Source organism: Phragmites australis, chromosome 24 (assembly GCF_958298935.1).
Source record: "Phragmites australis chromosome 24, lpPhrAust1.1, whole genome shotgun sequence".
In the NCBI taxonomy this organism is placed as follows: domain Eukaryota; kingdom Viridiplantae; phylum Streptophyta; class Magnoliopsida; order Poales; family Poaceae; genus Phragmites; species Phragmites australis.
The window spans coordinates 9,510,786-9,525,924 of NC_084944.1; the positions used below are offsets into that span (position 1 = coordinate 9,510,786).

Sequence of the window (15,139 nt, forward strand, 5' to 3'; positions counted from 1 at the left end):
TTCTTTTATTGGATCATGATTTGTGAAGCTTTCTCCCATGTGCTCTAATATTTTTCCTTGAGTTGTGTTTATAGCCCTTTTGGGGAGATTGTTGATAAAAGAGGAGAAGTTTGACGACCAAAACAAGATGAAAAAGCAAGATGAACAATGCAAGTAGATTATAGCAACAAGCAAGATATCTTGGAATTCCGAAGTTGACAAAGAGGGAGAAAAAAAGATGCTAGACGCCTAGATTGACAAAAGAGAAGCTCTTGCATAGGTCGTTCAAGGGATATAGTGGCAATGGAGAAAGGGAGAGCCATACAAAAGGGGGACTAAGTGCTAAGAACATGCATCCAAGCAATGTGGTAAGACTTTGTGCTCACTTATAATCTTTACATTTTCTATCATTTATTATTTGCTAATTGCTTTGGTTGTGTTGTCAACAATCACAAAAAAGAGAGAGATTGTAGCGAAAAAGGCCATATTAGACCATAATTATGATTTTGGTGATTAATGATAATATAGTCAATGGGACTAATATGTTTGTTAAGAATATATGTTAGTAGGTCTCATGGATGCAATACATGAAGAAGCCATCGCAGCCGGGACAAAGTTGGACTGAATTGTAGAAGTCCCGGGAAGATTTTCCTCACCGGATGGTCTGATGCTCTGGGCGTTGAACTCACTGGAGCATATTTGACAAAGGGAAGAGATGCCTGAGGACCTCATTGGAAGGTCCAGTGATCAGAGAAGATACACACCGGAGCATTTTGTCTAGAGAAGGTTGCAGCCATTGAAGTTGAAGATCAACGCACCGAATGGACCGGTGATAAATGTGTTGCACACACTGGACAATGAACGGTGCAAAGAGGCAGAATGAAGTTTAACGCATCGCATGGTCCGGTGATGAAGGCTGTGCACACCACAGCATTATTTTCAGAGAGGGTTGCATTGGCTCGATTGGCTGAAGTTAACTCACCGTATAGTCCGATGATGAAGTGATGTGCACAGGATGCTTACACCAGAGCAATTTACACAAAGAGGATGCAGTAGGCTCGAATGCTAAGTATATACTCACTGGATAGTCCAGTGATAGAGATGAAGTATATACCGGAATGTTTGGTGTTCGCAAAGGCTTGAATGAGGTTCTAACGGCTAGTTTGTGAGAGTGTACTCACTGAATGATCCGGTGTTAGTACTATTGTTCTCACCAGATCATTCGGTATTAACAACTTTTCTGAGCCATTGGATTAACGGTTAGTGTACAGGTTTGAGGCTATAAATACATGTCCACTCAGTTATTTGAAGGTGTGGCTTGCTGCTGGAGTCCAGAGAAGCTCATGTATACCTGAAAAGATATCAAAGCCACCAAAGTGCTTAATGTGATTATCCGAGATGATTAAGCACAAATTAGTGAGTGGTTGTGCTTATAGGCCTATAGAGAGTTGCTAGGTGATTGCTACCTAGAGAGTGGATTAAGGAGTGATCCAACCTTGTACCAAGTGGTACGTCGGCACCTTGGAGTCTTGGCGACTCGTAGGTAAGCTTGTTGACCCTCCGACTTAGTGTATAATGGCAGCAAAGCGATTGTGTGGGGACGTGGAGATCCTTGCCTTAGTAGCTCAAGCTCCGAAGTGATCACGGCAACAAGGAACTAGAAGAGAGGCTAGTAGTGAGACCTTACTCTGATGGCTCATTCAAGTAGAGGTATTGTCTTTATGACTTGGTGGCTCATGAGCCGTGATCGGGTGCTGACCGGGAGCATATCCTTGGTGGAGCTCTAACGTGGACTAGGGATAGCATTCATATCATCGATACCACAGGATAAAAATCTCTTGTGCCGAGTTTTCTCTCTACCTTATTTACATTTCCGCATTTACATTCTTATAATTTACCTTCTTAGATAGGTTGTAAGCGCTTTAATCGGTAGAGTAGATATACTAGCTAAACCTAGAGCGCATCTAGATAGAATTTGATATACGTTTATTTTATGTTATTTTTGAAGCCGAAATAGTTCTAAGTATCCTAATACATTCTACTCTTAGGATGTCACCGATCCCTTCAGATGAGCCGATATATAAGATCTATTTTGTAGTAGTGGCTGCAAAATAGTAGGTGCATATGCCCTTGGTTCAATCTTTTTTAGGAAAACTTATTTCATACACAATTGATTTTTAGATGCATGTCCCATTATTGACAATTCACTTGTTTAATTACTGGACAAGTATGGGCAACCTGGGCCCACGGGTAGGAGCTGGGCCGAACAGGGGGGACAAGTAGGCCCATCTCCACCTCCCTATTAATACACGTCTTCCTCAGCGCCTTCCATTCCACACCCGCCTTCAATCACTCACTCTTCGGTACGTTTCTTCTTCTCTCCTTTCTAGAGTCCCTTTCACCTTGTCCCCTCCAACCTGCTCTCATCTTGTGGAGTTTGATCTCAAGCATAACTAATTAGGATTTAAGAAGAGAGGTCCACAATTATTTTTCAGGTGTACCAGCTAGGACGTCGCCGGCCAAGGGCATCAACGACGACTGGCAAGCACCGGAGATGTCGGGGTCCCGAGCCGGCCGGATCACCGACGACGAGATCAACGAGCTCATCTCTAAGCTCCAGTCCCTCCTCCCGGAGTCATCCCGCCGCCGAGTCGCCGGTCAGGTAATGGCAGCTAGAAAGGTTTATTAAAGCAAATTACCTAGCTAGGTTGTTGATGAGAACCACAGTACAGTTACGGATCAATGACCATGCATCAAACCGTAAGTGTTTAATAATCTCTGTGAATGGCTTCTGCTGCATGCATGTAGGCATCGGCGTCGAAGCTGCTGCAGGAGATGTGCAAGCACATCAGGAGCCTGCACCGGGACGTCGACGATCTCAGCAACCGGCTGTCGGAGCTCATGGCGACCATGGACAGCAACAGCCCCCAGGCCGACATCATCCGAAGCCTCTTCCGCTCGCCCTAGCTAGAACTGGCCCTCAATCGGAAGAAATGGAGATCGAGAAGCCTCTTGCATGCATTCAGGCACAGTGTCTGAATGGAAGGCAATAATAATGTCGTCCCTTGTTGCTTTCGGGTTTTTTTTTTTTTTTTTGAAACGATTGTTGCTTTCGTTTATTACCTCTCTGATCTATTCCGTGCATGTCGTCGCTCGTACGTGTTGGTTTGTAGTTCATTAAGGTTGAAGAAGCCCCTGTGTAATATTGCTAGTCCAATAATCCGTGTTCCAGAACCTAGTCCAATAATCTGTGCAAGATACTGTGATGCAACATTATTGAGGAAATTAAGGAGTCAAGCTATGGAAGATGCAAAAAAAAAAATAACAAACTTATATATTTTAAGTTATTGGAGGCTCAAGAAGCTGATGGTTGTAAATTAACTGTTTTTCATACCACCAACAGAAAAGTGGATTTTCTTGCCGGATTATGGATTTCTTGACAGGCACGATCTAATCGTCGGCGAAAATGCAATAACAGTGGAAGGTTTCAAACCCGTCAGACATATCGCATGTCCCCTGACTTCTATCGGTTCGAGTAATAATCGTTAGCAAAAGAAGTGCTGACTGGAAACACGGACAAATCCTGACAGGTGTGAGGAAGCCGACGGATGATGTCATATATAAAAATCCCTAAGCCCAACCTTGCAAATTTCCACCAATATAACGTCATATACGAAAACAAGCCGACATCATCCTTGAGAACTTATATTTCATGTTACTGTAACAAGAATTTCAATAGGCTAAAAAGGGATCAGTACTGATCGGTATGCATATTCGATCTGTGTTCGCCGCGGCATTAGGAGAGGGAGTCTGGTGGTGCTAAGCATTTGAGTTCTCCTTTTCGGTCTGAGTAATCCTCTGTTTGTCGAAGAAGGATAAGAACTATATATATATGGATAGTTGTAAGTCATGACGAACGGCTGCATTGTCTCTAACTTACACGAAGAGCCTAGGGAGATCCAGCGTCAACTCCAGTGGCAATGTCGCTGGCATGTGACCGAGTCTGCTTGCGTTTGAGCCCCATTTAACGTAGGTGTTTATATGCTACATGAGATTTATTCTCATGTGCATTCATCTCAGGTTGTAAGTATACACGTGCATTTTTCACACATTGAGAATTTAGAGCACGTATTTCTAACATGGGTAAGAGACACGTGTGGTGTGTGTCATCGTGCATTTTTCACACACTGAGGATTTAGAGCACGTATTTCTAACATGGGTAAGAGATACGTGTGGTGTGTGTCATTGTGTACGCCATGTATGTACTTAAAAAAACTTACAGAAAGAGTATGAAACTAACGCCCCTCCATGTTTACGAAATAAAGTTTGCATTCTAGAGTATGTGCACATACTGCAATGTGGTAGCAACGATTTGAAGACCAGTACTGAACGGTAAGAGCCTGTTTGAAAAGACGGGAAGAGTTTCATACAAAATTGGTAAGAGCATGTTTGGAAAGGGCGAATTGGAATCTAAATCCTTCGAATTTATTTCATATTGAACTTCTCACAAAAAAATCGTGGGGCAGTAATAATACCCATCCTCCAAACATGCCCCGAGAGTTACGCTATTTCCTATCAAATTCTTAGGAATCTTGTATGAAATTCCAGTGCTCTAGGAGTGCCTTCGGGCCCCAAGTAAAGATGCAAGTTAACACAACGTTTGCATGGCTGGATATCTATTGCCCTGTTTGGTACCGCTAAGGTTCTTTTAGCTTTTGATTGAAAAGCTGTTTTTTAGCTTTTGATTTCTGACTTTGGATTTTTGCTATTGATTTTTATAATAAATTTTTAGCCTTTTAGCACACCAGAAAGACAGGAAATTTTTTCTCAATTTGCTTCTCAGCTTTTAATTTATTTCATTAAAAATTAGCTTTTTAGCTTTTTAAAACCAGCTTTTCAAAACTCTTTTTTTTCAGTTTTACTAAACAGAACTCTAGTCCTGTCAGATTTGGCTTCCTGGACGGGATCACGAGTGGCCCAGCGGCGACACTGCCGGCGCACGGCACGGTCCGGGAGCAAGGATGCCCGGAATCATTGCCGGATAGCAAAGGTGAGCCCACTTGTACTATTGTAGCGGTTCCCTGCATAAGCTGCATTGCGATTTAAGCAGCCAATACTTCCTATGCTGAATAGACAGGGGCAGATCGACCTGGACATGCATACCTATTTTTACAAAAATATTGAACTCAGTATATGATTTTTATATTAGACATGTACGTATGCACACGACAAATTGGGCTAAAATCACTTAACCTCTGCCGTAAACAACCTTCCGTCAGTCTATTCGCTTCTCCCCTACGCTTGGCCCATTTGCTTTTCGCTAGCAATCATGCACACGTGAGGGTTCAACTTATCGTTCGCGTCGGTTACCGAGGTCGAGCCGGTAATCAAAAATTCGTAATATCTGCTCGAAATTTAAATAAAATTTGGATAAAATTTGTTTGATAAAATTTAAAATTTGAGAAAAAATTCGTGAAATTGACCTCTTGGTAACCAGTGGACTGGTTACCGAGCGTTTTTCTCGATTTATCGATCGGTTTTCTCGAACATTTCCGTATTGTTGGTAACCGCTCGGTTTTCTCGATTTATCGAGCGGTTTTCTCGATTTTCAGTGACATTAAAAAAACCTAAAAATTATCTCAATTTTGTAAAATCAATAACTAATTCATCTGAGCTTCAAATCAAGTGAAACAAATTTTATTAGTTTACTTGTAACATGATCTACATGATAAAAGTATTTATACTCATAAAAAAGTTTGAAATTTTCTGTGAGAAAATGTATTTGTTAAACCAAGTTAAATGCATAGTTTACTCTTTGCTAATCCAAAAATCATGAAACTAATTTTGTTAGTCTTCTTACATGATCCTATGTCTTTCAAAAATACATAAACTCATGAATTAGTTATTGTAATATGCAGGATTGTTTAAATGTGTTGCGACTAGATTAGTGAAATTAGTGAAACCACTTTTATTATTTTATTTATACTATAATTTACGTAGAAAAAATAATTGTAGACATGAAAAAGTTAATTACAATGCTGTTTTTTAACATATTCACTTTATGCTTGTGAACTTTGTAAAAATCAGGAAGAAATTAATAAAACTCTAAATAAAGTGAAATCAATTTTAAAGATCCTCTTAAAATACGTTCTACGCAAGAAAAATATTTGTTTACATGTTAAGCTTTTTCTTAACATGAGTTAATAACTGAGCCGCACGCTTCAACTTTTTTTATTTTTTTCAAACTTCCTCCCTATAGAATATGATGCAAACGATATTATTTTTGATTTTTTTTTCATTTTTTTTAGGATTGTTTCTAAATTTTTTTGAATATGTTTTATTTTTTGAATTTTTTGAATTCAAATTTGATTACTATTCGGTTTCTGAAACCGAGCCGGACTGAGATGCTCGGTTATCGCGTATTTTGGTTGGTTACCGACAAATTTTTGAACCCTGCACGTGACACATATGTGAAATTAATAATATTATAATCAAAGTAAAAAAAATTACGAGATAAAAATGATTGACAAACAAAAGATCACGGATGCATATCTAAACCTTCTCGTTTTAAGATAGCAAAAATATACCCATCTTATCATACAAGGTAAAAATAAAAACAATACAAGCAAAGGCCTTTCTCGATAAACAGTCAATCCCTTAAAGCCAGTGGCGGATCCAAGATTTCATCGCTGGATGTTCACGGAGACTAAAAAATTTCGAATATAATATATAGATATTTTTTGCTAAAAGTATAATATATATATATATATTAAAATAAGTTCAAATATGAAAATATGAAATAAAATCTTACATAAATAGAAGGTAATTCTTGTTCTTGAGTTTGCACTTCAGCCGTAATCTTTTTTGTCTTTGCCTCATGTTTTCAAAAAGGCGACGCAATGTCTCCGTTCTTCTTCATGTCTTAACAATTCTACATTAATTTCACAAATTTGCAATCAACAAGTCTAAACTATATGCATTATGCAATTGTCAGAATAGAAGAAAACAAAATGTTGAAATACGAACATCTCAACTAGTTGAATCAGCTTCAATAATTGTACATTTGTTTCGGATTATGACCTTGGATGTAACATTACAATTGGAAACTAAAAAAAGACATTGGAACATAATATAACCATTGTTGACCTAAACCGAGGACAACTGCAGCAAATTCTGTACATTTCTACATTTGTTTTACACAAATTTTGCTGAAAAGAAGAGCCACAAAAACAGAGGGCAACTGCAGCATTGCAAAATTCAGAAGTGGTAACTAACAGTATTGGCCGACTCCTTTGAGCTTCTGAATAAACAAAAGGAAAAAGTAAATGCATGTGGAAACTGGATAGTGGGATTTTGAAGAGATCGAACGCCGGCTCGTGAGGTCCCGACGAACACCAGCTGCCGCCATGGCCACGCCATCATCAAGAACCATAGCTCGGAGAGATCGATCACATGATTTTTTTTTTCGATGAGGAATGGGAAAATTAAAGTAAAATTAGAGCGATGAGATGAGTTCCCTTGAGTTCACTTGGCCACGGCAGGCCCAGCCTCCGACATCCCACGCGAGCGCACGTAAGTACGGACGGCTGCAGCGGCGTTGAAACCCAGCGGCTGGAGTTAAAGAAACTATGGCGAGGAAGTCAAAGGAAGTGCACTGACATGACATCGATTGGAGGACGTGGACGCTGATGGCAGCCGGACGCGACCTCTTCACTCGGTGCCGCGGCGCGGGAGGAGCACAGCGAGCGCGGCGGAGGCGAGAGCCCACATGGAGAAGGCAGAGAACGCGACGGGGCACGACGCTTCGGTCACGGCGACGTTGACGCACGAGGCTGCCGCAAGGAGGACGAGGAGCAGCAGCCGCTGGTCCATGGGGAACAGACGTGTCTAATTGTGGCTGAAAAGAGGTGAGATTTTGAAAAGCAAATTGTGAAAGCAGTTTGTTTATTTTAGTTTAGCTTTTAAAAACTAATTTTAAAAATTCCTAACTAAAATAAAAAAGAAAAAAAGTTCTAATTGTAAAATTATATGTTCCTTTTTATATCTATAAATTTTTGTTATAGATGAAAGGCGTGCACCTCCACAGATTCATTTAATAGAGATTCATTAAATTTAGAGTTGTTCGTACTTAGGAATTCTAACTCAGTGTTGTTTTGGAGGGAATGAGATCTCCTGACTTCACATAGAGTGAAGTCAGTGACTTTAAATTGTTGTGCACCGTTGAATCGTAAAGCGACGGATAAAATCTTAATGTTACAGTACACTATAAACAGTAAAATCTGACGGAGTTACTACAGAACCATTACTACATACACATATTATGAATCTCACGTAACCATAGGAATCTCTCACGTAAAGCTATAATACTCATATGAATCTCTCTCACGTAAAATTCTTCCCCTCAGATAAGTTTTAAAGCTTCCTATCCTTCTATCTCTCGTACCCATAGGATAGTGTAGAAACGTAGTTAAGATACAGCCGTCTCATCTATGCCTACTAAACTAATGGTGGAGATATTTTCTTTTTACAATGATTAGCGTGAGATTTTCTAACCCTTGAGGTTAAATGTGAAGGCTCCTTTTTTGGCCAATTTCTAAGATAATAAACAGATTCTGATAATGATAGAGGTAGTTAATAGAGAAACATGTATCTGGATATTTTAGTGTACTTTTCGTAACAGTAGTGGTGAGTAACTTATAAGTATGGATAGGGATTTTTTTTAATAACGTGGTAATTTTTGGATGTTAAGAGCGAAGAAGATGTCTTCTTTCCTTGGCCAATTTTATTATTAAGATTATAGATAAATCAAACATTTTAGAATAATTAACCGTAATTAAACTATTTTCGTCATGATTGGCGTGGGTTGCGCAAATGAACACAATGTGGCCAATTCGTGTCCCTTGCAAATTGATTAAGCCAACTTTTCCAGGGAAAAAAACAGATCACTATAGAATCCCAAAATTTCATATGATCCTTTCATGAAACCTTGCCCGTCCTGGAACAAGCCAAATTAAAGCTGACAGAAGAACACTGCACTAATTGGTGATGCACAAGATAATTGGCCATTGTTCCCTCCTACAGTGCTGTAAGCCATCAAGCATATTCGAGAACGGATTATGACATAACTGGATAATCAGTGCTCACCCAACTTGGATTTACCTCTCCTCAGAAAGTTCTTTGGCCATCCTATCAAAGCTCAAACATTAAAACTCTGGCACGACGAAGTGGTCTTAGTTTATAACTGTTGAGCCATCACAGTCTTTGAAACAGCCATCAGCAACAAACTCTTACAAACACAACATCGGTAGTCGTCGCCACCGTTGGTGAGCCGCTTTCGTTAGAGTACTCCGTTCTGGCAGCAGTAGTTGCAGCACACCTGCCATTGTCATCCACAACATGCCAACAGCATCTTCATCACAGCTTCACACACGCCATCATCTTCATCACAACATCGTCTTCACACACGCAAGATTGTATGCTCGGTGTATTGTTGATACTTCAGATAAACAGGCCAGCAACATTGCAAGTTTGCAGCAAGGAGCTGAAACAGCTATCTGATCTCTGAATCATCTCCCCATGTATTACAACATTTATTTGTAATAACAACCGGCTTGACACATTGTAGCGTTGTCCTAAATTTGACCACATCCCTTCAAATTATTACAGGTAATTTTACTGTTTCGTGTAGGATACAGAGGTATAGTTTGAGCAAATATATCAAGTACAAGCTATGGAGTGCAAACATATCATCTAAACGAACAGTTATTTATTGCATTTAGCTGACGATGTTGACTGGCTCAGACCCCTTGTCACTAGAAGCTTTCACATCATCCAACACTACCTGTGTCTTCCGGGTGATAGCCGGCCACTTCCCCTCTGGCTTGCCGACAGCGTCCCCGATGTTCTGCACAAGCCTCGATAATTCCTGGACTGGGCTCGTTGTTAATTTCTTCTTGAGAAAACGACACCCCCCATCGCTCTCCCAAGAGGCCTCCATTGTGATTCATTCCTCCCCTTCGTGACCTCGTGTGGCCACCACCACCAATGCAGGATGGCGACGGTGGCAGTGCTGGCGCCAAGTGGTGTCCGTCGTGAGCTCCCCCTCCCCTCCCTCTCCTTCCCCTCCCTCCCTCTCCTTCCGGTGTGAATCGAGGTGTCGGCGAGCGATTCTTGGCCAGATCTACCTTTTGCTGTGTGGATCGAGGCGTCAACGGGTAGATCCGGCTGGATCTGACGGCTACCGCATGATGCCGTGATGCTTATGGCTGCAGCAATTAGCAAGTGGTCGTCCACCGTGTCGAGCTCCTGGTTGCTCCAGCGGTGGTCAACGTTCCGGTTGTGCAGCAGCGCCATGCCGAGGTCGCCCTCGCTATGCTTCTCCAGGCAAACAGGCGGAAGGCACACACCTCCACGGCGTCTTCGGTGCGCATGTCTTGCCACGTCACAAACCCCTCGTGAGGCGATATGTCCAGGTTGTGGGGTCACGTCGCAGAGGCATGTGGTACGGGCGACCAAGGCGGTCGTTCGTCGGCTCGAGTAACCTAGCATTGAATATGTTATGGTGTTGTTGTCGATGTTGGTCTGCTCATCGTTTTTGCCGATCCAGTGCACGCCGTCGTTTTGCGCTGCTGGTGCTAACCACCACCTGATGTTGAGGTGTGGTAGGATTGTTGTTGCTGAGCTATCGCTGGTGGTGCCGTTGGTCGATGATGACTTGCTGAGGCCGCCATCCATGCTCGATGGTGGTGGCCGGCTGCCACCACTTGGCACTACGTATATCGATGAAGTTGCTGGGTTTCTTCCAACCTTATGGCACTCGTACCATCGCAGCGTTCCAGTGCCATTTGGGCTCCCCCCCCCCCTTGCCAATCTGTCTTCTCCCACCAGATCAGGCTTGTGGAGAGCTCAGTGGCTGCCGGTGGTGGGCGGTGCATGCGCTAGGTGTTGGCCGCCGCTCCTTTGGTAGCATGGCCTCGGCGGTGGATTTGGTGTGTGTCATTTGCGATTCGAATGTGTGGTGGGTGCAGTGTGTGAAGGCACGGGCGAAAGCCTAGTCCGAGTTGTTGCCGGTGCTAATGACAACAGCGTCTACAGACATCGTTCTCCTCCTTGAAGGCATTATCGTGGCACCTCCCACTCTCCCACCTACGGGACTCTCTAGGTGAAAACCCAGTTCAGGCTTCCGGATAGGCGATGACGACGTTTGGATACCGCGTCCTTCTTGGAAGCGTCACCTTTGGAGGTCCACCACCACATTAAGGTGGCTGCTAGTTTAGGTGTTGCCATGGTCAGTTTAGCGATAGTTTTGACCACACCAGAAAGCTCAGAAGTGTAGTTGAGTTCCAATGTGGGAAGTCGGACTTGTTGTGCCACTAGAACAGCAAACCTAGCAACGATGACCTGTGATGGACTCTGTCTTTTTTGAGCTATGTTAAGTGATTTTTCCTCTAATTAACCGTACAATTATAAAGTTCTCGAGTCCAGTTTCCTTCTTAAACTGAATTAATTCTTTTCTTCTATGATAAAATCAACAGTGCTTGTGCCGTCTGTTTGAGGAAAAAAAAGAATTCCTGGGCCATGAGGGCCTCCTGTGGCAGGTCCGTCGTGACAACATGTTTGCTCGGCAGTGGATCCCATCCGGTGACGAATTCGTTAAAGCTTGACTTTAAGCCCACACTGAACTCCGCAGACTTCTCTTCATATGGGATGACGAAATCAGTGACATGGAGAGTGCCATTTGTGCCAACTAAGGTGATGTCCATGGTGAGATTGGTAAGGAAAGAGCAGTTGAAGGTGGCAGTTTTGCCATCTGCCCAGTACAATGTGGCACCACAGGCAAGAAGCACTCCAGCTTGGTTCATGACAGGATCACGATGTCCGATCACGGTCTTGGGCAGCTCATAGTCAACAGCCCATAAGATTGCACGGATGCAGTACCACCTAACATCGCCGAGTGCACCCAGGGCATCTAGGTCTGGCTTTACTCTGATGTCATTCTGGAGGAAATCTTCGTTGGCTCGAAAGCTGAACACACCGTTTATCTGCAGTAAAAGAAGAAATAACAATGATCTTTGTTAACCTGTAAAGTTCTGCAGAATAGTGATAGATGGAGGTAGGATGGTGACAACTTGAATAAGAATGGTGATAGATGGAGGTACCAATTGGAGAGATCGGATGTATGGTTATTGTTTTATTATTTATTTTTACTTCTGAAACAGTTTCTCCTACAGTTTACAGTGGATTATTTTGTGGAGGAGCCACTCTGTGGCTTGACTGCCTGAGCGGCCGTCACACTGATACAAATTGAAATTAAGTCCTTTCTCTTCTTCTACTAAGTTGCGACATTTGACTCGTTTCAGAAGCCAGACATATGTCAAACCAGTAAGGTTTTCAGTAGTAAGAGTGCTCGCATGGCGCTTCCCAAAGTTCATAGTGTTTTATTTTTTGACGAAGTAGCAACAAGCCCTTGCTAGATACCAGGACAAACTGCAATAAAATACTAGATACACTTCACTAGGGAATCTCTTATCATACATGACAAAATTAAGGCAACACGGCAGTTTGTTGATAAGCAAGCACTATCAGTCTAGACGGCATTGACAATAGGGAAAAAGAATCAATTTTTTTCCTTTAGAAATCCATTTCCTTGTATTTCTTACTGGTAACTGAAGTTAGGCGTTTCCAATTTCCATTGAAATCTAGCACGAAGGTTTCGAGAACTCACAAGTTTCATGTCGCCGATGGCATCCTTGTCGTCGACGAGCTCCCGTATCTTGGCGGTGCGCGGGTGGTGCATCCACACGGTGGAGTCCATGAACTGGACCCCGGCAGCGTCGCAGGCGGCAAGGATGGCGTCGAGGTCCGAGGCGCACAGCGAGGTTGGCTTCTCGCGGAGCACGTGCTTGCCCCCCCGCGGCGGCGGCGGTGGCCCAGCGCACGTGGAGGCTGGTGGGGAGCGGGAGGTAGACGGCCTCGACGCCCGTGTAGTCTAGGAACGCTTCGTAGGAGCCGTGGTGGCGGCAGGCCTTGCCCTCGGAACGGCTGCCGACGGCGGCGACGGCGGCGCCGGGCGCGAGCAGCATTGCGCGCGCGACCTTGCGCGCGATGTCAGAGCAGCCCAGGATTGCCGAACCGCACCGGGCGCGGCGGCGGCCGGCGGGTGGGCTCTCTCGGTGTGGGGTGTGTGGGGTGGTGAGGGCTTTCAGTAGTACAGCCCTCAGGTCGTGAGACGCGATTGCGCTCTACTCTACCGTTGCATTTTGTTGTGTTTGAGCCAATTAATTTTTTTTTTTTGGCCACCGCTCGGTTTCGCTTAGTTCATAATTATTGACTCAGACGATCTTATATTGATATGAATGATATTATAATCAAAGTTTTAAATTTTTTTGCAAGACGTCCGTGAGTGTGTGGTGTGCGAGTGCGTCACTTTTAAAAAATATATTTACATTATTTTTTTAAAAAAATGTATGAAAATTACTAATGAAATGTTATTTGTGGCCACTAAAGTATTTCAAGGCACATATTTGAAATTATTAGATAAAGTATTTCAAGTTGACTGAAATGAGGGCAATCTACGTGCAAATTCTATGAAGCTATTTTTCATGAAAAAGCATCATAACACTATTGAATCTAGGAAAAGTAAAGGAGAAAACCTCACTCTTGTTTTTAAGATGGTACTTAGCAATGCATTACCTTATTATGTCTCTTCCAGAGACCCTTGTGTCGTCCCTGTGGCGACTCGGGGGTGACTCTAACTTCACTGCTTAGAAGCCCCCTCTAGGTGGCCTTGTGTGGCCACCATTGACTCGAGGGGTGACTCTAACTTCACCGCCTAGAACTCTAGCTCTCTGTGCTCACCTCCTAGCCTCCTATCATCGTCTATGCTCTCTCCCTTATCGGATCTGTCTTCTCTCTCCCAAATTTGGTCCGCGAGGAGCTCGGTGACATGGTGGTGGCTCGGGTGGCACACGTGGTAGAAGAGGTGGCTGCTTTGGTTGATCTGCCGTTGGGTTTTGCCTGTGGCTGTCGATTGGGGAGCAAGGTCACATACGAAAGTCTTGCTCAGCTTCTTGTCAACACCGACAACAATAACGCTTGAGGCACCACTCCCCTTCTTGGAGGCATTGTCGTGATGCCTCTCTTCCACCTCCAGGTTGGAAACTCTTCAGGTGAAAACTGAGCTTTGGGTGTACAGACAGGCGATAGCGACGCCTGCGGATGTTGTTCCCTCCTTAGAGGCGTCACAATGGAGGTCCCTTCCTGGGTTCAATTGGTTGCAGGCTTGGGCACTGACGTGGATCTTTTGGTGATAGCTTCGACCACATTGAATCTTCAGCTCATTGGGCATTATCTTTTGTTGGGTTGTTTGCCTCATTGGTGTTGCTCTTCGCATAGGGCTAGCCTTGCAGTTGGGAAGTTGGAGCTGCTGCATTGGAGGGAGGGGGGGGGGTCGAAGCTTGGCAATGATGACACGGTGCACGACATTTCCCCGTGATAGAGTCGGTGGATTGAGGCAGTAGTTGAGGATCACTGTAGGAAGTCGGAGTTGTAGACGTACTTGGCAATGATAACCTATGGTGGTTTCTATTAATTGTAGTGTCCAAGTGGTCGTTGGTGCGTTCTGTGTTGGGTTTTTGTTCCAGTAAAGTTGTAATAGTTTTTGAGTTCGGTCTCCCTTATAAGCTGAATCAACTCTCTTCTTCAAACATAAAATCGATAGAGCATGCTGTCGTTTTGAAAAAAAAAAAAGATAGCACTTTCCTAGAACCAGACAGTGGACACTTACCAGCTGATCTCGACTTGAGGTTGTCGGAGGAACCCTACCCATCCTGGATCAAGCCAAGGCTGGCAAAAAGCCACTGTCGACACTAACCATCCCTTTTCATCCTTAGACTCTTCTTCAGAATTCAGACATCACGAATTCCCGACTGTCGCCGTTGTCGGTAAGCCACTTGGTACTTGCAATTATCATCCACAAAACCACCATCAGTGACATCTCAATGGAGCATAGTTACGTTGGTCAGCTTGCAGATGTTGCCCAACTTACCCGGAAATTTTACTTGTTCATGACCAGAACATCACATGACAGCCCTCATGCTTGTACTCTTCATTCACTGCTCGTACTTTAGCTGAATTGGGCAGCTACATTGCAAGTTTGCAA

General features: G+C 43.4%; 1 protein-coding gene and 1 pseudogene across 1 annotated transcript; one reads left to right on the forward strand and one right to left on the reverse strand.

Moving 5' to 3' along the window:
- Positions 1-2,328: 2,328 nt before the first annotated feature.
- Positions 2,329-3,208, forward strand: LOC133907852 (transcription factor ILI3-like). Its single transcript, XM_062349946.1, has 3 exons — positions 2,329-2,342; positions 2,475-2,641; positions 2,788-3,208. The coding sequence occupies exons 2-3, from the start codon at positions 2,534-2,536 to the stop codon at positions 2,944-2,946; spliced, it is 267 nt and encodes an 88-aa protein (XP_062205930.1). The 5' UTR covers positions 2,329-2,342; positions 2,475-2,533; the 3' UTR covers positions 2,947-3,208.
- Positions 3,209-9,754: 6,546 nt separating this feature from the next.
- Positions 9,755-14,410, reverse strand: LOC133907174 (uncharacterized oxidoreductase At4g09670-like; annotated as a pseudogene).
- Positions 14,411-15,139: the final 729 nt, after the last annotated feature.